Genomic DNA, 22,784 nt, shown 5'->3' with positions numbered 1-22,784 from the left:
AGGAAAATGTGAAGAATGTGACAATTATTATTATTAATTTATATAGCACCATTGATTCCATGGTGCTGTACATGAGAAGGGGTTACATACAAATTACAGATATCACTTACAGTAAACAAACTAACAATGACAGACTGATACAGAGGGGCAAGGACCCTGCCCTTGCGGGATTACATTCTACAGGATTATGGGGAAGGAGACAGTAGGTTGGGGGTTGTAGGTGCTCCGGTGTTGGTGAGGTGGTAGCTCCGGTAGTGATGAGGAGGCAGGGGGGTCAGTGCAGGCTGTAGGCTTTCCTGAAGAGATGGGTTTTCAGGTTCCGACTGAAGGTTCTGAATGTGGTTGATAGTCGGATGTGTTGGGGCAAAGAATTCCAGAGGATGGGGGATATTCGGGTGAAGTCTTGGAGGCGGTTGGGTGAGGAGCAGATAAGTGTGGAGGAGAGAAGGAGGTCTTGGGAGGACCAGAGATTACGTGACGGAAGATATCGGGAGATTAGTTCAGAGATATATGGAGGAGACAGGTTATGGATGGCTTTGTAGGTCAGTATTAGTAATTTGAACTGGATACGCTGAGGGAATGGGAGCCAGTGAAGAGATTTGCAGAGGGGGGAAGCGGAGGAGTAGCGAGGAGAGAGATGAATTAGTTGGGCAGCAGAGTTAAGGATGGACTGGAGAGGTGCGAGGGTGTTAGCAGGGAGGCTACAGAAAAGGATGTTGCAGTAGTCAAGGCGGGAGATGATGAAGGCATGCACAAGCATTTTAGTAGATTGACGGTTGAGGAAAGGGCGGATTCTGGAGATATTTTTGAGCTGGAGGCGACAGGAGGTGGACAGAGCTTGGATCTGCGGTTTGAACGACAGGGCAGAGTCAAGGGTTACTCCGAGGCAGCGGACTTCCGATACGGGGGAAAGCGTGATGTCATTAATTGCGATAGATAGGTCAGGTATGGAAGATCTATGAGATGAAGGAAAGATGATGAGTTCAGATTTATCCACATTGAGTTTGAGGAAGTGAGAAGAGAAGAAGGAGGATATGGCTGATAGACACTCCGGGATTCTGCACAGCAGAGAGGTGATGTCTGGGCCAGAAAGGAAGATCTGAGTGTCATCAGCATAAAGGTGGTACTGGAATCCATGGGACTTTATGAGTTGTCCCAGGCCAAGTGTGTATATTGGGAAGAGTAAGGGTCCTAGAACATAGCCTTTGGGGACTCCAACAGAGAGAGGGTGGGATGAGGAGGTAGTGTGGGAGTGGGAGACGCTGAAGGTGTGGTTGGAAAGGTATGAGGAGATCCAGGATAGGGCGAGGTCTTTGATGCCAAAGGAGGAGAGGATCTGTAGTAGGAGGACAACTGTGTCAAAAGCAGAGGACAGGTCTAGAAGGAGGAGTACTGAGTATTGTCCGTTAGCTTTAGCTGTAAGTAGGTCATTAGGGTTTTTGGTCAGGGCAGTCTCAGTTGAGTGATGGGGGCGGAAACCAGATTGTAGATTGTCAAAGAGCAAGTTAGATGAGAGGTGGGAGGAAAGTTCAGCGTGGACGTGCTGCTCCAGGAGTTTGGAAGCGAATGGGAGCAGCGATATTGGGCGATAGCTGGACATAGCTGTTGGGTCGATGGTTGGCTTTTTAAGGATAGGCGTGATTGTAGCATGTTTGAAAGCAGAAGGGAAGGTGCCAGAAGTTAGTGATAGGTTGAAAAGGTGGGTTAGGGATGGGATAAGTGTGGTGGTGAGGTTGGGGAGGAGGTGGGATGGGGTCGAGCTCACAAGCCTCCCTTCAGTGAAGTTGGATAGGGAAGTTATAGGGTTTGGGCATTGGTCTGGTATACAAAGGGGTTGTGGTGGTTGAACAATGAAGACTTGCCTTGTTTGGTCGATCTTATTTTTAAAGTGTGTAGCAAAGTCCTCAGCAGAGATGTGGGAGGTTGGAGGGGGCAGTGGAGGGCACCTTTCTATCCCCTTCTGTCTCACCCGCCAATAGTTCTGTTTGCTTCGGTTGCCATTTGCGAGGATTGAATCTTTTGAAAATCAACTTCATCATATTTTTCACATTTTTCACCAAAATTTGATTTGAAGCAAATCAATTTTTTGTAAATTGTAAATACTGCTGTTATGGTTCTCAATGGCAAGAGAACATAGCCCAGCAAACATAAGAACTAGCTCTTGGAAGGATGGAAACTAAACTGACCATGAACTAAACCTGCCGCACAACTAACAGTAGCCGGGTAGCGTAGCCTGCGTTTTATCCCTAGACGCCCAGCGCCGGCCGGAGGACTAACTAATCCTGGCAGAGGAAAATATAGTCCTGGCTCACCTCTAGAGAAATTTCCCCGAAAGGCAGACAGAGGCCCCCACAAATATTGGCGGTGATTTTAGATGAAATGACAAACGTAGTATGAAAATAGGTTTAGCAAAATTGAGGTCCGCTTACTAGATAGCAGGAAGACAGAAAGGGCACTTTCATGGTCAGCTGAAAACCCTATCAAAACACCATCCTGAAATTACTTTAAGACTCTAGTATTAACTCATAACATCAGAGTGGCAATTTCAGATCACAAGAGCTTTCCAGACACAGAAACGAAACTACAGCTGTGAACTGGAACAAAATGCAAAAACAAACAAGGACTAAGTCCAACTTAGCTGGGAGTTGTCTAGCAGCAGGAACATGCACAGAAAGGCTTCTGATTACAATGTTGACCGGCATGGAAGTGACAGAGGAGCAAGGTTAAATAGCGACTCCCACATCCTGATGGAAACAGGTGAACAGAGAGGATGATGCACACCAGTTCAATTCCACCAGTGGCCACCGGGGGAGCCCAAAATCCAATTTCACAACATACTGCATTGCCTCCAAATAACAAAACCCAAGGAAAAAAAAGCCAAATCGAGCATATATCCTATGGATTTACATAACTATTTAAATCTATGTATTTAACTTAACTATCAACTATACACAGAGTGTAACCCAAAACCACCACAACAGGACATAGTGCAGACAGACAGAAGATGACACACAGGGCTAAGGATGTGTTCACACAGTCATTCATGAAAGATGGAAGAAAAAGAAAGGAACAAAGAAATACCTTTAATATATGTGGAAATTCTCTGTCACTAAATGTATCAAAATGGAAAGAGTGCTAAGAAGGGGAATACACAAACAAACCACAAGAGAAGCCATAGAGAAAAAATCAGCAACATAATCCTTGACTGGGGAGCTGGGACTTTAAACATCCATCTAAGACTCAATGTGCCCATAAAGTATGTGATAGGACAAACTAAACGAAGAAGTGAAAACACCTACACAAAAGCAAAACAGCAAAGCAAAAGCAAAAGAAAGACAAGAGCTTTATCAGTAGTTGGGCAGAGATGACATAATTACATTATTATTTAAATAAAAAATGTAAAAAATGGAGTGGGGTCCACCCTATTTTTGACAACCAGCCATGCTAAAACAGACAGCTAGGGAAATAAAAATAAAAAAAGAAATAAAAATGTACCTTAAAAGAGTACAGGATATTTGAAGATGTGTTTAATAGGTTACAGTAGTGTAGAGCCCGGCCAAAAGAGTCGCCTTGTCATGGTGGAGACATAAAAAATCTTTTGGCCAAAACAAAAGCTGCTGGCTATATGTGTGATCTGGTGATGGGATCTGTTAATGTGTGATTGGTGAAGATATGGTGTAGAAGAGAATCTGAGCAATAAGAAAAAAACACAGCGCTGCACAGCCTCTGCAACGAGCACTGCTAGTATGCAGTCAATTGTGGGTGCCTGAAACTCAGTAACTGGAGGTGCTCGCATATTAGGAAAAAAAGAGAGATAAATTCCAATGTATATGCAAAGAGAAAAAAAAAAAACCTGTAGAACCGCTGGTATAGCGCGAAACAGCTGTTGTCCTTCCCTGCTCACTTCCACCATGTCCGCACTCCCCCGAGCCGTGCATTTACTCTAATGGAATTCGTATCTTCAATAAAGGAATGAACCACGCCACCTGGTGAGTGCTGCCGCAATTTTTTTCTCTTTGCATATACAATGGTGTAGAAGAGAAGTTTCAACAAGAGTGGGCGGTGGGACTGTGTAAAGTTTGAGGGGTGGAGGTGGAGCCGGAGTTCGGTCAGGGCAGCGTCTCCAAGAAACCTGAAAATTTGGCAAGTATGGGGCCCTGATAATTCCTGGAGTGTGGAATATGGACTCACTGAAATAAGAAAAAAAGATTAAACTTTTCACAGGAAAAAAGAAAAGTTGAAATGTAATTTTAATACAATTTTCATAATAACAGCTTAGAGACAAAATTGTATAAAATTGTAAAATACTTTTAAATGTAATATTTGTTATGAATTCCCAAATTTCATGGATACAAATGTCAAATAACTCAAGAGAACATTCAATGACTTAATTATGAAGGGATGTCCAAGGATTTCCATGTTCAGAGCCTTGAACACAGAATATCGGGCACGGTAAAGGAGTTATCCCCTACTAGGACAACCCCTTCTTGATCTAAATGCTTGGCCCTGATAAAATAAAAAAGCTTACACTCACCTCCCATGCCGTTGCTGTTCCAGCGATGTCAGCAATTGCATTCCCGGGGCTCTCGTGCGGTTGTATGTTGAATGGTGCCCAAATGAGCGTTGATGTCACTGTCTCCGCCTACAGATGTTTTGAACATGAAGACAAAGTCAGGACTGTGGATGATCTCTGACTTCCTCTTCATGTTCAAAATGTCTGTAGGTGGGGACAGTGATGCCATCGCTGATTGAGTGTACCACGTGTCATGGAGAGCAACCGGAACATGAGTGCTGACTCGGCTGGAACGGCAGCGGCATGGGAGGTGAGTATAAGCTTTCTTATTTTATCGGGGCCAAACAGTTAGATCAAGTTTAAATTTAAAATAGCAATCTTTATTTTCTATGGTGAGATAAACTGCTACTGGTGGAGCAAGAGATTTTGGCCAAGTGCTTTCTTACCCCATCTCCTGTGAGTGATATTTTTGAGAAGGGGAAGGAACTTCAGCAACTCAGTCATGAAGTGGAGACCCTGTAACGTTATAGAGTGGGATCACCACTCCAAAAGTCTCCACCGCTCTGCTGACATCATTACTGCAGGGTCCAGACCTCCTTTGGTATCGGCACAATCTCTGCGCCCCAGTCGGGAGCCTCATGGCTGAGCAGCTGCATGCAGCCGTACATCACCAAGTACAATTCTGACCGCCAGATGCAATTGTGTAAAGCCGCCACCACTGGACTCTGGAGGAGACGTGTTCTGTTCAGTGACGGATTGCACTTCTCCATCTGCATCTTATGGAGGGGTATGGGTTTGGTGATTCCAGGAGAACGTTACCCCCTGACTGCATTGTGCCCACTGTAGAACTGGTGGAGGGGGATAATACTATGGGCTGTTATCAGGGGGCGGCCTCAGACCCTCAGATCCATTGATGGAAATCTCAATCTTTAGCACAAAGACATTGTAGATAATTGTAGCTTCAGCTTTGTCGGAATAATTTTGACAAGGCCCCTATCTGCCCCCCCCCCCCCCGACTATGCCCAGTGCAGTAGGTCCATACAAACATAGACATCAGAGTTTGGTGGAAGAACATGAGTGGCCATACAGAGCGCTGACCCCTAACGCATCCAAGACCTCTGGGATGACCTAGATTGGAGATTGTAAGCCTGACCTCTCCCCAACATCAGTGTCTGACCTCACAAATGCTTTGCTGAATGAAGGGGCAAACATTCCCACAGACTCCTCCAAAACCTTGTCGGAATCCTTCATAGAAGAGCGAGAGAAGTGATACCTCCAGAGGAGCAACTTCATACTAATGCCTTTGGTTGTAGAATGGGAGATCAGAAAAGCTCATGGAGGGGGCACATACTTTCCTCCATATATAGCGTGTGTATATTTATTAGACTTGTAAAAAGAGTCTCCTGAACCATAAAATATGTTATACCCATAGCTGCTATTCATGTATTAACTCTATAGACACAAGATAATTACACAAAATCCACAGATCATGATGAGATCAAGTCTCAGTTTATCTCTATTTCACTTTTATTTCTGCATATTCTGATTCTGGTTGACTTGATTTCACTTTGGAGGGTTTAGCAGTGAAAGCGACGGTGGAATAATGGAGATCGTCTTTTGCTGTGACTTCATTGGGATCCAGCTCTGTTTTGTTGTCTGTTGCCTCCTGTGCAGGAAAGATAACTGTTAACCACTGTATAAAACACGGGACCAGTGTTGGGCACTATTTAGGCTTTATTCACACCACATTTTAACATCTGTTTACAATACATGTGGCACTGCCACAGATCTGCTTTTCATGGACAAAAATGCTCAATTGCGGAGCTGCACGGCTCAACACAAATCCTTATATTCACCTCACCGTTCACCGCTCCAGCTCCTTCGCTCCTCACTGTCACCCGTCCGATTCTCTCTACTTCTTCTGTTCATTGCACCTCTATCACTAGGCCAGTTTTCATGGGGCCTGAGAGGGTTCTCTTCATGTTCATGCAAGGTCACGGGGCGCACATCATCACGGTCATAGCGCAGTGACCTTACGCACACTTAGGCTGAATCGGGGTTCTTAGAGCAAGCGGTGGCGATCTGAAGATGCAGTAAAGAGCGGACAGGTGAGAGGTAAGGTGAGTATAGGGATGTTTTTTACTTTTTAAAATTTTTATGGCCTTTTAAGGTTTGGAAAACTGATGGTCAGTGGCTGCTATTTGCTGGGTCGTCGTGGAACCTAATTAGAAAAAATTCAGTTTTTTGACGAATGTGGAACTTTACAAAATTCGGGTAGAATTCAACTCTACTCAGATTTATTAGCTAATGTCTAATGTAAGCCATGAACAATTTTTCACAGTGCATTCCTAAGTAGAGCGCACTGTGTTGTACCCATCTTTAAGGGTTCTTCTGATCGTCAACAGGAGCGCAATGCTTCCTAAACATCCTGCCTACTGGGGTGGTCCTAAACTGTGTGCTCTTCGATGCTACAGGCAGATAACGCTTTGTCTCTGCGCCATCAGAGGAGCTCAGTACCACTGGAGCTGGCCGGATTGAGAGCTAAGAGTGCACTTCAGCTTTAAAGCAGCACTTACAGGATCTATAGAAAGGAGCTTGTAAAGGCTGCACATTCTAGTTTACTGCGGTGGCCTCTTCACTGGCAGCAAGAAGTAAAGAATAAAATTATAAATCCCTCCGTTCTTAAGTAAGGCTCACAATAACAATATATTCCTATTTCACATCATATTGTCCAACTATCCCTACTAAAAGATACCACAAGAACCAATATTCGCTGCTGATTTAAAGCACCAAATGAAGGGGCCTCAAGGTGCCAAATAGCTTATTGTGTTACCAGATGCTGCATTAACTCATCCCAACTTGCTCATTTTTTTTATCTAGGATTTTAGGTTTAAAGGGAAATAAGTGTTCATAGCTGATGATCGATGACATTGGAGGTCATTGTTGCACATACTCTACATATAGCATCATTATTCTTGATACCTCAGCTTTGTGTCCAGACTTTTCATTTGCTTGTGGTTCCATTCTCGTAGATGGTTCTTTTGCTCTCACATAATTATTCTTTTTGTCCATTTTTTTCCTGAAAATAAGTTGGATGGAATATCTAAGAATTATACACTATATACTGTAGGATAGATGAAAACTGACGGAAAACAGAGAGTACCAGACCATAGTATTATACCTTAATAAAAAGACACATTACATCTAGGTAATACATTTTTATCTTTTATAAGAATACAGTAATTAACCAGAGCCAGCATGGGTTTTTAGCTAACAAGTCATGCCATACTAATCTAATTTCCTTCTATGATGGAATCACTGACTGGGTGGATCAGGGAAATGCGGTAGATATATTATATCTTGACTTCAGCCAAGCATTTGATAAAGTATCTCATACTATCCTTATTGAAATAATGATATGTCCTTTCCTCCTTAACTTCCTCTTTTTTAACATTTGTGATACATAAATATTTTGCTTTGAAATAAAAAAAACAAGCACAAAAAACAAGCAAACCAAAAACAAATAAAGATTATTTTTGCCAGAGGTGAGGTGTATAAAATGTTGTATGGCCACCCACTGACAATGATGTGAATTGCAAGCTACTGAAGTTTTTCATGGATGTGACAATAATTTATTAAATTGGATTTTATGGGAAATTATAGTCCGGAACAAACTTCAATGAAAGCAAGAATGGATACATTGTATTTTGATAGGACATATTCATTAGTTAACAGCACACCATGTGGTCATGAGTGGTTCTGCAAGAAAAGAGAATTACGTTTGCCTGCACAGTGAGTACTGTAGGACGTGCACTCTGTACAAATTTTTAGAATTATTATAACCAAATTATACAATGCATATGAAATCTTACCTTATAATTAATTTATATAGCAAAATGAATAGGGTTGTGATAATCATTCCACATACGAAAGCAATTGCTATGTCCCGGTATTTATCTGTCCAAAATAAAAAAAACGATTTGTCTACATTACTTTAGTTAAATACTATTGGGCCTCTTTCCCAACACCAGGACAAAATGACTAAGACATCGGTGAGAAATTATTCTAGGGTCACAGTTACACTATATAAATTGATAAAGTGCCAAAAAGGGCTCAAAAAGGCTAGTTAATTAAGGTTTTAACCCCTTCCTGACATCTGACGTACTATCCCGTCGAGGTGGGGTGGGCCCGTATGACCACCGACGGGATAGTACGTCATACGCGATCGGCCGCGCTCACGGGGGGAGTGCGGCCGATCGCGGCCGGGTGTCAGCTGCATATCGCAGCTGACATCCGGCACTATGTGCCAGGAGCGGTCACGGACCGCCCCTGGCACATTAACCCCCGGCACACCGCGATCAAACATGATCGCGATGTGCCGGCGGTGCAGGGAAGCATCGCGCAGGGAGGGGGCTCCCTGCGGGCTTCCCTGAGCCCCCCGCAGCAACGCGATGTGATCGTGTTGCTGCGAGGGTCTTACCTCCCTCCCTGCCTGCTCCAGACCCGGATCCAAGATGGCCGCGGATCCGGGTCTTGCAGGGAGGGAGGTGGCTTCACAGAAGCCTGCTCAGAGCAGGCACTGTGAAGCAGCCTGCACTTCTCTCAGATCGGTGATCTGTCAGAGTGCTATGCAAACTGGCAGATCACTGATCTGTATTGTCCCCCCCTGGGGCAAAGTAAAAAAGTAAAAGAAAAAATTTCCAAATGTGTAAAAAAAAAAATAAAAATATTCCAAAATAATGAAAAAAAAAAAAATATTATTCCCATAAATACGTTTCTTTATCTAAATAATAAAAAAAAACAATAAAAGTACACATATTTAGTATCGCCGCGTCCGTAACGACCCGACCTATAAAACTGGCCCACTAGTTAACCCCTTCAGTAAACACCGTAAGAAAAAAAAAAAAAAACGAGGCAAAAAACGCTTTATTATCATACCGCCGAACAAAAAGTGGAATAACACGCGATCAAAAAGACTGATATAAATAACCATGGTACCGCTGAAAACGTCATCTTGTCCCGCAAAAAACGAGCCGCCATACAGCATCATAAGCAAAAAAATAAAAAAGTTATAGTCCTGAGAATAAAGCGATACCAAAATAATTTTTTTTTCTATAAAATAGTTTTTATCGTATAAAAGCGCCAAAACATTAAAAAAATGATATAAATGAGATATCGCTGTAATCGTACTGACCCGACAAATAAAACTGCTTTATCAATTTTACCAAACGCGGAACGGTATAAACGCCTCCCCAAAAAGAAATTCATGAATAGCTGGTTTTTGATCACTCTGCCTCACAAAAAACGGAATAAAAAGCGATCAAAAAATGTCACGTGTCCGAAAATGTTACCAATAAAAACGTCAACGCATCCCGCAAAAAACAAGATCTCACATGACTCTGTGGACTCAAATATGGAAAAATTACAGCTCTCAAAATGTGGTAACGCAAAAAATATTTTTTGCAATGAAAAGCGTCTTTCAGTGTGTGACGGCTGCCAATCATAAAAATCCGCTAAAAAACCCGCTATAAAAGTAAATCAAACCCCCCTTTATCACCCCCTTAGTTAGGGAAAAATAAAAAAATTAAAAAATGTATTTATTTCCATTTTCCCATTAGGGTTAGGGTTAGGGCTAGAGTTAGGACTAGAGTTAGGGCTAGGGTTATTGCTAGGGTTAGGGCTAGGGTTGGGGCTAGGGTTGGGGCTACAGTTAGGGTTGGGGCTAAAGATAGGGTTAGGGTTTGGATTACATTTACGGTTGGGAATAGGGTTGGGTGTGTCTGGGTTAGAGGAGTGGTTAGGGTTACTGTTGGGATTAGGGTAAGGGGTGTGTTTGGATTAGGGTTTCAGTTATAATTGGGGGGTTTCCACTGTTCGGGCACATCAGGGGCTTTCCAAACGGGATATGGCATCCGATCTGAATTCCAGCCAATTCTGCGTTGAAAAAGGAAAACAGTGCTCCTTCCCTTCCGAGCTCTCCCGTGTGCCCAAACAGGGGTTTACCCCAACATATGGGGTATCAGCGTACTCAGGACAAATTGGACATCATCTTTTGGGGTCCAATTTCTCCTGCTACCCTTGGGAAAATACAAAACTGGGGGCCAAAAAATAAGTTTTGTGGGAAAAAAAGAATTTTTTATTTTCACGGCTCTGCGTTGTAAACTGTAGTGAAACACTTGGGGGTTCAAAGTTCTCACAACACATCTAGATAAGTTCCTTGGGGGGTCTAGTTTCCGATATGGGGTCACTTGTGGGGGGTTTCTACTGTTTGGGTACATCAGGGGCTCTGCAAATGCAACGTGACGCCTGCAGACCAATCCATTTAAGTCTGCATTCCAAATGGCGCTCCTTCCCTTCCGAGCTCTGTCATGCACCCAAACAGTGGTTCCCCCCACATATGGGGTATCAGCATACTCAGGACAAATTGGACAACAACTTTTTGGGTCCAATTTATCCTGATACCCTTGTGAAAATACAAAACTGGGGGCTAAAAAATCATTTTTGTGAAAAAAAAAAGAATTTTTATTTTCACGGCTCTGCGTTATAAACTGTAGTGAAACACTTGGGGGTTCAAAGTTCTCACAACACATCTAGATAAGTTCCTTGGGGGGTCTAGTTTCCAATATGGGGTCACTTGTGGGGGGTTTGTACTGTTTGGGTACATCAGGGGCTCTGCAAATGCAACGTGACGCCTGCAGACCAATCCATTTAAGTCTGCATTCCAAATGGCGCTCCTTCCCTTCCGAGCTCTGTCATGCGCCCAAACAGTGGTTCCCCCCCCACATATCAGGTATCAGCATACTCAGGACAAATTGGACAACAAATTTTGGGGTCCAATTTATCCTGTTACCCTTGTGAAAATACAAAACTGGGGGCTAAAAAATCATTTTTGTGAAAAAAAAAAAGAATTTATTTTCACGGCTCTCCGTTATAAACTGTAGTGAAACACTTGGGGGTTCAAAGTTCTCACAACACATCTAGATAAGTTCCTTGGGGGGTCTAGTTTCCAATATGGGGTCACTTGTGGGGGGTTTGTACTGTTTGGGTACATCAGGGGCTCTGCAAATGCAACGTGATGCCTGCAGACCAATCCATTTAAGTCTGCATTCCAAATGGCGCTCCTTCCCTTCCGAGCTCTGTCATGCGCCCAAACAGTGGTTCCCCCCCACATATGGGGTATCAGCATACTCAGGACAAATTGGACAACAACTTTTGAGGTCCAATTTATCCTGATACCCTTGTGAAAATACAAAACTGGGGGCTAAAAAATCATTTTTGTGAAAAAAAAAGAATTTTTATTTTCACGGCTCTGCGTTATAAACTGTAGTGAAACACTTGGGGGTTCAAAGCTCTCAAAACACATCTAGATAAGTTCCTTAGGGGGTCTACTTTCCAAAATGGTGTCACTTGTGGGGTTTTTTAATGTTTAGGCACATCAGGGGCTCTGCAAACGCAACATGGCATCCCATCTTAATTCCAGTCAATTTTGCATTGAAAAGTAAAATAGCGCTCCTTCCCTTCCGAGCTCTGCTATGCGCCCAAGCAGTGGTTTACCCCCACATATGGGGTATCGTCGTACTCAGGACAAATTGCACAACAACTTTTGTGCTCTAATTTCTTCTCTTACCCTTGGGGAAATAAAAAAATGGGGGCGAAAAGATCATTTTTGTGAAAAAATATGATTTTTTCGGCTCTGCATTATAAACTTCTGTGAAGCACTTGTTGGGTCAAAGTGCTCACCACACATCTAGATCAGTTCCTTAGGGGGTCTACTTTCCAAAATGGTGTCACTTGTGGGGGGTTTCAATGTTTAGGCACATCAGAAGCTCTCCAAACGCAACATGACGTCCCATCTCAATTCCAGTCAATTTTGCATTGAAAAGTCAAATGGCGCTCCTTCCCTTCCGAGCTCTGCCCTGCGCCCAAACAATGGTTTACACCCACATATGGGGTATCAGCGTACTCAGGACAAATTGCACAACAATTTTTGGGGTCCAATTTCTTCTCTTACCCTTGGGAAAATAAAAAATTGGGGGCGAAAAGATCATTTTTGTGAAAAAATATGATTTTTTATTTTTACAGCTCTGCATTATAAACTTCTGTGAAGCACTTGTTGGGTCAAAGTGCTCACCACACATCTAGATAAGTTCCTTAGGGGGTCTACTTTCCAAAATGGTGTCACTTGTGGGGGGTTTCAATGTTTAGGCACATCAGGGGCTCTCCAAATGCAACATGGCGTCCCATCTCAATTCCAGTCAATTTTGCATTGAAAAGTCAAATGGCGCTCCTTTCCTTCCGAGCTCTGCCATGCGCCCAAACAGTGGATTACCCCCACATATGGGGTATCAGCATATTCAGGACAAATTGTACAACAAAGTTTGGGGTCTATTTTCTCCTGTTACCCTTGGTAAAATAAAACAAATTGGATCTGAAATAAATTTTGTGTGAAAAAAAGTTAAATGTTCATTTTTATTTAAACATTCCAAAAATTCCTGTGAAACACCTGAAGGGTTAATAAACTTCTTGAAAGTGGTTTTGAGTACCTTGAGGGGTGCAGTTTTTAGAATGGTGTCACACTTGGGTATTTTCTATCATATAGACCCCTCAAAATGACTTCAAATGAGATGTGGTCCCTAAAAAAAAATGGTGTTGTAAAAATGAGAAATTGCTGGTCAACTTTTAACCCTTATAACTCCGTCACAAAAAAAATTTTGGCTCCAAAATTGTGCTGATGTAAAGTAGACATGTGGGAAATGTTACTTATTAAGTATTTTGCGTGACATATGTCTGTGATTTAAGGGCATAAAAATTAAAAGTTGGAAAATTGCGAAATTTTCAAAATTTTCGCCAAATATTTGTTTTTTTCACAAATAAACGCAACTTATATTGAAGAAATTTTACCACTATCATGAAGTACAATATGTCATGAGAAAACAATGTCAGAATCGCCAAGATCCGTTGAAGCGTTCCAGAGTTATAACCTCATAAAGGGACAGTGGTCAGAATTGTAAAAACTGGCCCGGTCATTAACGTGCAAACCACCCTTGGGGGTGAAGGGGTTAATGTAGTCACATAATCCCTCCCAATCAATAAGCAGATTCAAAAGTATTGATGCAATCTGTAACCACACCTCCCAACCGTCCAGGACCCAAAGAGGTATTTACAAAATTGTGAAGCTCTCACAGAATTCCAGGAAGTCAGCGATATGTACTGACCTCAACTTTATCTATGTGTTAAAGATGCAGATACAGTAGAATAAAATTATTCTTGAATAGGGATGGGTAAACCCAAACAGTAAAGTTCGGGATCCATACAGGACACTTAATGTATATGCACGGACCCTGAACACGGACTTCTCCCATAAACGCGCGTCAGGGTGAGGGGACGCAGTAGCTGGACAACCCAGAGTCTCGTCAATGTAGTCATATACAGGTAGAAAAAAGTGGAGAAGAAAATGAAAGAAAATGTAGCAGAAGATTAGTGGTAGACATGAAAAAAGACCAGAAGGAATAACTTGAAAAGGTAGAAGGCACAAAGAAAACTGAGGAGGAATAAGACAAAGCGGAATAGATAAAGTAAAAGAAGAGGATAAAAATAAAGAGAAGAAGAAGGAAAAATACAAGATGAAGGACCAAGGAAACAAGTAAGAAAATAAGAAAGGGAAAGATGAAGAAAAGAAAAGGGAAGAATGCAATGAAGAGTGATACCTTTACTAAGAAGTGAGGGATTGTAATACCAAGACAGGTTTCCAATCTTGGGATTATATGGTTTAGACAAAGACAACCATGTACAAGTGTGTGAATGAAGTGTTCAAAGATGTTTTTAATGAGCTCTTTATATCTAGATTTGCAAGGGGGCATCCTCTAGGTCTAGAGAAACAAGGTTTGACATCGCATACATGGATTCTTTGCTGTAAGAGCAGTGAGACTCTGGAGCTCTCAGCTTTATTATAGTTGAACATTAATGGGGATTTTACCAAATTTCAAGTTTCTTTTACTCCCTACTGATATGGGATAACTTTTCCAATCACTAAAGTGATCCCTACTGACCCAATGAACAAGGCTCTGGGCAAGAAGAAAGGACAGAGGTGAATAGATGGTAGAAGAGGTCTTCATGTTATAAAATTGTATCAACTGGTAGTGTAATGGTGAGGAAAGGCATTGGAGATAGACCTGGGTTCCCAGATTTTCTTTAACATTGGAGAAGTTGCAGAGCCACAGGGAAGACTCCATTCTATTGCATAAAGCTCAGCTGTCTTATATTTGCATATAATTTATGTTAAAAAAATATAACTTTACCTCCAGATGATTGACCGGAGATTTCCATATTTCCAGGGGGGGCTGCAAGAAAACACTTCCATTTAGCTGCTATAGGGCTACTTTGGTTGCATTACTTATCTTAATGGATGGTGAGAACATTGGATGTCTCAGAACATGTCTACAATGTTAGCAAAAAATTATGTAGCCTGAACAAGAACTATGACACAAAGCTGGAGAGATAACATCTCATTTCCTAGTTGGGTTTTGTCGATAATGAACCATCCAATTTCAATTTTTGTTCTATGGAACCTTCTAATCTCTACATTATCACTAGTAGGGCTACATTTTCCTTTCTATGGTTTATATATGCCTCCAAGTATTGATCATCTATAAGATATATTAAGTTATTTATCAACATTCTCATAAGAAACAGACACATATGGCAAGACACTGGCTCCAAAGACACGTTCAAGTAGGGTGGTCTTCTGCTGTGGACTTGGGGTCATATTTAAGTAAGTGTCTGTCTCCTCCTAATGATCTTTTGATTTCCTGGTGGACCTTTCCAACCCACATACTTCCAAAACTAATATGTACTCACAGTAGACATCAAGAAAAATGATTTTGCTGGTTGTCTTCTCCTTTCTGTTTGTCATCTCACATGTGATGTTTTTTTGGTGATCATCTGGTGAAGGAGTAAATGTTACAGTAGATGAATTCTTCTTCCAGATGCCGGCCACATTACTTTTCCTCCATTGGAAAGTTAAGGATGTTGCTGGGCAGTTTCTCGGAGGTGAGCAAGTGAGGGTCTTTTTGATACCAGCAATCACCGTCCCAAGATCTGAGATGACCGGTTCTTCTCTGAGATCTACACAATGATAAAAGAATCTTCAGTCCTTAAAACATCTACTACAATGTATCCAACAGAACTTTTTGTGAACATGAAGTATGGCCAGTGACATTGGGGAAAGGGAAATATTTTTCTCCCCAAACCGGTTGACCGTTAACTCTCTGAGTCCCTTCCACTAGTCCAGTATTAAAGTCCGTATCCCCAAGCATTTGTATTGTATTTAAAAAATAAATTAAGGCCTTCTAGTTCTTTTCTGCTAAAAAGTTATAAATTGTTATCTTTTTCTTTATGATTCTGGCACTTACCGGTAACAATTATGGCGGTTGTTGATTTACGAAGATAATTAAATTTTACTGTGCTGTCTTCACTTTCTACAAATCTGAAGAAATATGTCTTCTCATCTTCTTTCCTGGCGTCAGTGATTGTCAGGGTGCAGTCTCCATTATCTGGGTTTCCCATCAGATGAAAGTTTGGTTTTTGCACATCACTGGATTTATTATTTGTGGCTACAATATAATGTGGAGATAAAGGTGTATTCAACTGTATCCAGTATCCAGTGGAGTTACTGAATGTATTTTTTCCATCAGCGATGAAGGTACAAGGAATCATCACACAGAGACCCTCCTGTACACTGACACTAGGAGAGACTCGGATAGAATAGTATTGGTCAGATGTAACACCTGTAAAGGGATAAAGTATGGCATTACTACCATTATAATAGTGCCGAAAAAATAAACATAAATATTGATCAAAGTCTTTTCCTAAACTTTACCTGTACAGCAGAATGAGAGATGAACGAATCCTAGAATCCTAGAATGTTAGAGTTGGAAGTGACCTCCAGAGTCCTCGTGTCCAACCCTCTGCTCAATGCAGGAGTCACTAAACCATCTCAGACAGATGTCTGTCCAGCCTCTGTCTGAAGACTTCTATGGAAGGAGAACTAGTCACCACCTCTTGTGGCCACCTGTTCCACTCATTGATTGACCTCACTATCAAAAAGTTTTTTCTAATATCTAATCTGTATCTTCTCCCTTTCAGTTTCATTCCATTGATTCTCGTGTTTCCATGTGTAAATGAGAATAATGATGGATGATCCCTCTACAATGTGACAGCCCTTCAGATATTTGTAGACAGCTATTAAGTCTCTTCTTAGCCTTATTTTTTGCAAGCTAAACATTCCCAGATCCTTTAATTGTTCCTCGTAGGACACAGCTTGCAGTTGGCTCACCATCCTGGTAGCTCTTCTCTGAACTTGCTCCAGTTTTTCGATGTCTTTTTTAAAATGTGCCCAGAACTAGACACAGTATTCCAGATGAGTAGAGGGAGGATAATTACTTCACGTGATCTAGACTCTGCTTCTCCTAATACATCCTAGAACTGTGTTTGCCTTTTTTGCTGCTGCATCACGCTGTTGACTCATGTGCAGTCTGTGATCTATTAATATACCCAAGTCTTTTTCACACGTGATGTTACTTATTTCTATTCCGCACATTCTGTAGATGTAATTTTCGTTTTTCTTGTCCAGGTGTAGAATCTTGCATTTCTCCCTGTTTTTCAATTTCTTTTTGAAAATGTGGTGCCCAGAACTGGTCACAGTAATACAGATGAGGCCTGACCAAGAAGGAGTAGAGGGGGATAATGACATCATGTAATCTAGACTATATGCTTCTCTTAATACATCCTAGAACTGTGTTTGCCTTTTTTGCTGCTGCATCACACTGTTGACTCATGTGCAGTCTGTGATCTATTAGTATACCCAAGTCTTTTTCTCACGTGCTGTTGCTTAGTTCTGTTCCTTCCATTCCGTAGAAGTAATTTTCGTTTTTCTTGCCCAGATGTAGAATCTTGCATTTCTCCCTGTTTTTCAATTTTTTTTTAAAATGTGGTGCTCAGAACTGGACACAGTATTCCAGATGAGGCCTGACCAAGGAGGAGTAGAGTTGGAGAATTACTTCATGTGATCTAGACTCTATGTTATTCTTAATACATCCTAGAACTGTGTTTTGAGATTTCAATGTGAGTTGAATTTGCAGGAATTTGCTGCACCGTCAAAATTGAAAAATGTGCTTAATGCCATTTTACACATTGCAAACAATTGCATGAGTCACATTATCATCTCTGTCTCCATTGGGGCCCACAATCTAAGTTCCTTATCAGTATTGTAGGGATTCACTCGCTCAGGTGCAATGGCTGACACGCAGGAGACACGTTCCTTTTAAAGTTCACAGGTTTATTTCTCCATAAACCACATAACAGCGTGAACAACAGGTAAACAAATAGCCTTTAGCTCAGGTCAGGAAATGAAAACACAAATGTCCAGTCCTTCAGGCTCAGTCCTGTGGAGGCTTTCTCCTCCACCCACACAGACTCCTGTCTGTAGTGTCCCGCCTGGACACAGGGATCTCTGTCCACCATGACAGATTCCCACACTCTCTCAGGAGGCTAGCATTAAGCTTTCTTTAATAGGTCTAACCACACCCAGAACCCATCACATGATCATACATGTGGTTGTGACCTCACCACAGGTCCTGCAACAAACATAGACAGGCATGGTTATGCCTCTTACCCAGGGGTGAGGTATGTGGGTAGCCAGACCCTCCCATCTCTCATAGCTACCCGTAACCCGGACCCAAATATACTAAGCAACTCCTTATTGCTTTATGTGCAAACAGAAAACACTCCGGGTTACATCACAGCGACAAGCCTTCTCTGTGATACATACCTCCCGTCGATTAGACACCCTTTAGCCATGCTACAGTATGTATTTGGAGTGTGGTAGCAAACCAGAAAACCTAGAGGAAATAAGATACAAACTCCTTCCAGATGTTGTCCTTGGTTAGATTTGAACCCAGGATCTACTGTAAAGCAACAGTGCTAACCACTGAGCCACCGTGAAGTGTTATCTCACTGAGCCTTACCATTATACCATTACATGTGGATGGTATATACTACACATTAGTGAATAAATACAAGTGGAAATTAATTCTAGCCAAGTTTTACAAAAAATCACATACAGCAAAATGCAGATTTTTTCTAATTCATCTCAATTTGGATTCAGCAAAGTGTTGACCGGTGTCCACCAGGGCCATCAAAAATAAAAAAATACCCCACAAAATCCTTGTACTCACAATACTACTCTCCTTTCCGGCCCCTCTGCCCCTCACAGTCACCTGTCTGGTCTTCATCGCATCTTTTTCTGAAATCGCCCAGACCTCTCACCGAGAAGTCACGGTGGACATCATGTTCTGGCATTTCGCTCACTTGCACAGAGCTCTCTCAGTCTTCATCAGAGCCGGAAGATTCAGCTTTGTGTAAGAGGTCCTGGGATTTCAGCGCTAGGGACAGAGATCTGAAGATGCAGCGAGGACCGGACGGGTGACGGTGAGGAGCGGAGGAGCCAGGGAGGTGAGCGGTGAGTATAAGGATTTATGTATAGCTTATACCATATAGTATATAAGGAACATAGTGTAGCACCGAGGAGCCGTCGATCAGGTTGGGTTTACGGAGATTGATTTTAAATGTTCAGAATGAATTATACAGCCTAGAAAGTACACCAGCCTCATCAAGTGATCTATTGATTTATGTATACAGCTTGTGATTCACATCACCAATATGTTAATATACTGTACTATTGCACTTACTTTTCCAGAAGAGAGGAAGGATAACCACAAGGCTGACCCACATAATGTTGGGCTTTATGTGCCACTTCTTGACACTGAGATGAACTTTTTGTTGATATGTTGTAACTTTTTGTGGATTCTATGGAAGAAATCTTATTTTACTTTTTTTGTTACTTTTTAATGTAGAAATATAAATCTATCTACAGTGGCGAAAATAAGTATTTTTATACTCAATTTTACAAGTTTTCCCACCTATAAAGAATGGAGAGGTCTGTGATTTTTATCGTACTGTAGGTACACTTCACCTGTGAGAGACAGAATCTAAGAACAAAATACAGAAAATTACATTGTATGATTTTTAATTAATAAAATTGCATTTTATTGCATGAAATTAGTATTTAATCATCTACCAACCAGCAAGAATTCTGGCTCTCACAGAGCTGTTAGTTTTTCTTTAAGCATCACTGCACTCATTATTTATATGAATTGCACCTGTTTGAATTTGTTACATATAAATAACATAAATCCCAATTGTTTTGAATACCTCAACAGTATATGATAAGACAAGATTTCCCTTGGGTGCATAGGGAAATAAAGGTATATACACTATGATTAAAATTGGAAAGCTTTATTAAATACAATATATAAAAAACATCAGACAGAAATAAACAAATAGGGAACCTATAAAAACCAAGGCAACTATAATGCCAACACTGCAAGCATACAGTACTATTACATGTGAATGTACAATACGACATCCGAAAAGTACTGAGCCATGGAAACGCTATGTGATTGCAAATGCAATGCCCCGTGTCTATGAATTGGATATAACTGGACTAAATATTGCACTAAGAACAGACCTTTGTCACAAATGGATAAATATAAAGTGCAAGTGTGCTACAGGCTCCTGGTCAGGGAAGTTTATGGGCCACAATACAGGCCTCATATGCCACAAGCATACTGCTATAGTCCTAACCAAAGTGAAACAAAATATACATAGAAACAACAGGCTATAAGCGTTTCTGAATGCCGACTTACATGTGAGATGCAAGCGTGCTGAGTATCTTTGTCGCCACCCCGACAGCGCCGTTTCGCCACTAGGGCTTCTTCCTTATGGGGGCCCCCATGCACCGTCATGGATTAAAATGTTGCAAGGTCCCCCTGCTCAAACCAGCACATATCTATGCCCATTTGAAGTTCACCAATGACCATCTGGATGATCTAGAGGAGGCACTTTTTGGTACCAACTCTGTTGTGAACTCTATTTCTGGGCTCCCTCTTGTGGTCACAAGTGGTACTGTTTGAGTGCTGTCCTTCTGCAGGTTTCTGACTGGTATCAGCTGTCTCGTTATATGTGGGCTGGTTTCCTATTTAAGCTCACTTGGACTCTCAGTTGATACCTGCTGCCAATGTCTTCAGTGCTATGTTGGAGCTCTCCTGCAGTCCTTCGTTATCAGTCTCTTCAAGAGAAGCTAAGTTTTGCTTTTTTCATTTTTTGACCATCAGTGGTCATATGTTTCTTGGGTTTTTTTTGTTTCTTGTCCAGCTTCCTAATATGTGATTTCCTTGCTTGCTGGTAGCTCTAGGGGGCTGAGTTTCTCCCCTCACACCGTTAGTTGGTGTGGGGGTTCTTGTATTCTCAGCGTGGATATTTTGCATAGGGTTTTTTACTGACCGCACAGTTCACTATCTGTTTTCTGCTATCTAGTATTAGCGGGCCTCATTTGCTGAATCTGTTTTCATTTCTACGTTTGTGTTTTCCCCTTACCTCACCGTTATTATTTGTTGGGGGCTTCCTATATCTTTGGGGTGATTTCTCTTGAGGCAAGTGAGGTCTTACTTTCCCTCCAGGAGTAGCTAGTTTCTCAGGCTACGTCGAGATGTCCAGGATTTTAGGCATGTTCACCGGCTACCTTTAGTGTGTTGGTTAGGATCAGGTTTGCGGTCAGTCCAGTTACCACCTCCCTAGAGCTCGTGTTTATTTTCATAAACTTAGCTAGTCCGTTTGGTGATCCTTAGCCACTAGGATCATAACACAACTCCACTTGCTGTGTTTGAAGGAAGAAGTATGAGTACAACCCCAAGAAAACCATCCCAATCATGAAGCATGGTGGGGGAAACATCATACTTTTGGAAGTGCTTTTCTGCAAAGTGGACAGGGTAACTGCACTGTGTTGAAGGAAGAATGGATGGGGTCATGTATAGCGAGATTTTACCCAACAACCTCCTTCCCTCAGTAAGAGCATTGAAGATGGATCGTGGCTGGGTCTTCCAGCATGACAATGACCCGAAACACACAGCAATGGTGACTAAGGAGTGGCTCCATAAGAAGCATTTCAAGATCCTGGAGTGGGTTGGGTCCAGCCGCTTTCCCTATTTGCCGGTCCTACAGGTGCTAGGTAGGGTTGAGCGACTTTCATTTTTTTAAGATCGAGTAGGGTTTTGGGAAACCCGATTTTGTCCAGAGTCGAGTCGAGTGCAGTCGGCCGATTATCGCTAAAAGTCGGGGATCGACCGAAACACGAAACCCAATGCAAGTCAATGGGGAAGCATAGTCGGCAGTGAGTGGAGGCCAGGAAAACACCTACAGTGCCCATTTTAATGCCAAAAACATCCATTCTTGTTTCTGAAGCTTGTCAATCTTAATTAACTTTATAATAATAGTTGGGCATAGGGAATTGGGGGTCATTTGGCAAAAGTTGTGGGGGGAGTAGGGCCGGCTCAAGTTTTTCGTGGGCCCAGGAAATGCGGACTACGTCACGGCGGTGTTGCAGGGAAAGGTAATTATTTAAAAGTTGCAAGTGCTGTGATCCTGAGCAAGCAGGGGGGGGGCCCACTCGTTCGCATTGCCACTGGCACAGGGCCCCTCAAAGTACGGCGGTGTGTTTGCATGGCGGGGGCGCCTCCCACCAGCAGCGACACTTTTGCGTACTCTGAGGGGCCCTGTGCCAGTGACGTCGCCAACGAGTATGCCCCCCCACCTGATGAAGGAACCTGCACTTTCATCTGCACCTTCCTCTTTGTCCCTGTGTAAGGTGGTATAACATGCGGGAAGGGGAACCTTACTTTCAGCAGGGACAGATTCTGGCTGTGTAGAGTACAAGGGGAATGTAGTGGTCTCGGTCAATGTACCAGCAGACTCATTTAGCAGTGGCTGGGCAATGGGCAGGATGAGGAGGAAACAGATATAGGGCCAAAGAATAAAGTAGGCTACATGCAGTTCAAAATTGGTAACAGGACTAAACAGGCGGCATTGCTTTGTTCAGTGGAGTAGCAAACCCAAGAGCAGCAGACACTGTTTCAAGGGCCTAACCACACTAGTAGGCCAAATGCAGTTTAATATCTGATAGTATAGGGCGAAAGCCAGAATGTGGAAGCTCAGCTTTGTTCAGTTGAGGACAACACCAGGGAGGGGCAGACACCTTTAGTAGGCCGGAAAAGCCTATTGCATTTTTTAAAATGGTAATTTGGAGCAGAAGGTTGAAGCTCAGCTTTATTTAGTTGAGGGCAACACCAGGGAGGGGCAGAAGCCGTTAGTAGGCCCT

The 22,784-nt window shown here is 42.2% G+C and overlaps 1 protein-coding gene across 2 annotated transcripts in view; it reads right to left on the bottom strand.

Moving 5' to 3' along the window:
- Positions 1 to 5,540: 5,540 nt before the first annotated feature.
- LOC143768685 (myeloid cell surface antigen CD33-like) overlaps positions 5,541 to 22,784 on the bottom strand; it is a 37,227-nt gene continuing 19,983 nt past the window's right edge. The window contains exons 2-9 of one of the 2 annotated variants that reach the window (XM_077257332.1): positions 19,492 to 19,560; positions 19,261 to 19,378; positions 15,925 to 16,299; positions 15,371 to 15,637; positions 14,812 to 14,853; positions 8,386 to 8,470; positions 7,496 to 7,592; positions 5,541 to 6,179 (exon numbers count right to left, since the gene is read on the bottom strand). In XM_077257332.1, the coding sequence (XP_077113447.1) occupies positions 6,030 to 6,179; positions 7,496 to 7,592; positions 8,386 to 8,470; positions 14,812 to 14,853; positions 15,371 to 15,637; positions 15,925 to 16,299; positions 19,261 to 19,303 (1,059 nt within the window). In that variant the 5' untranslated portion in view covers positions 19,304 to 19,378; positions 19,492 to 19,560 and the 3' untranslated portion in view covers positions 5,541 to 6,029. The remainder of the gene's footprint in view (positions 6,180 to 7,495; positions 7,593 to 8,385; positions 8,471 to 14,811; positions 14,854 to 15,370; positions 15,638 to 15,924; positions 16,300 to 19,260; positions 19,379 to 19,491; positions 19,561 to 22,784) is intronic. The other variant, XM_077257331.1, reaches the window with a different exon arrangement.

This window comes from Ranitomeya variabilis, chromosome 4 (genome assembly GCF_051348905.1).
Source record: "Ranitomeya variabilis isolate aRanVar5 chromosome 4, aRanVar5.hap1, whole genome shotgun sequence".
NCBI classification, from domain to species: Eukaryota; Metazoa; Chordata; class Amphibia; order Anura; family Dendrobatidae; genus Ranitomeya; species Ranitomeya variabilis.
Note: the sequence above shows the minus strand (reverse complement) of the source record. Positions and strands in the feature narration are given on the sequence as shown.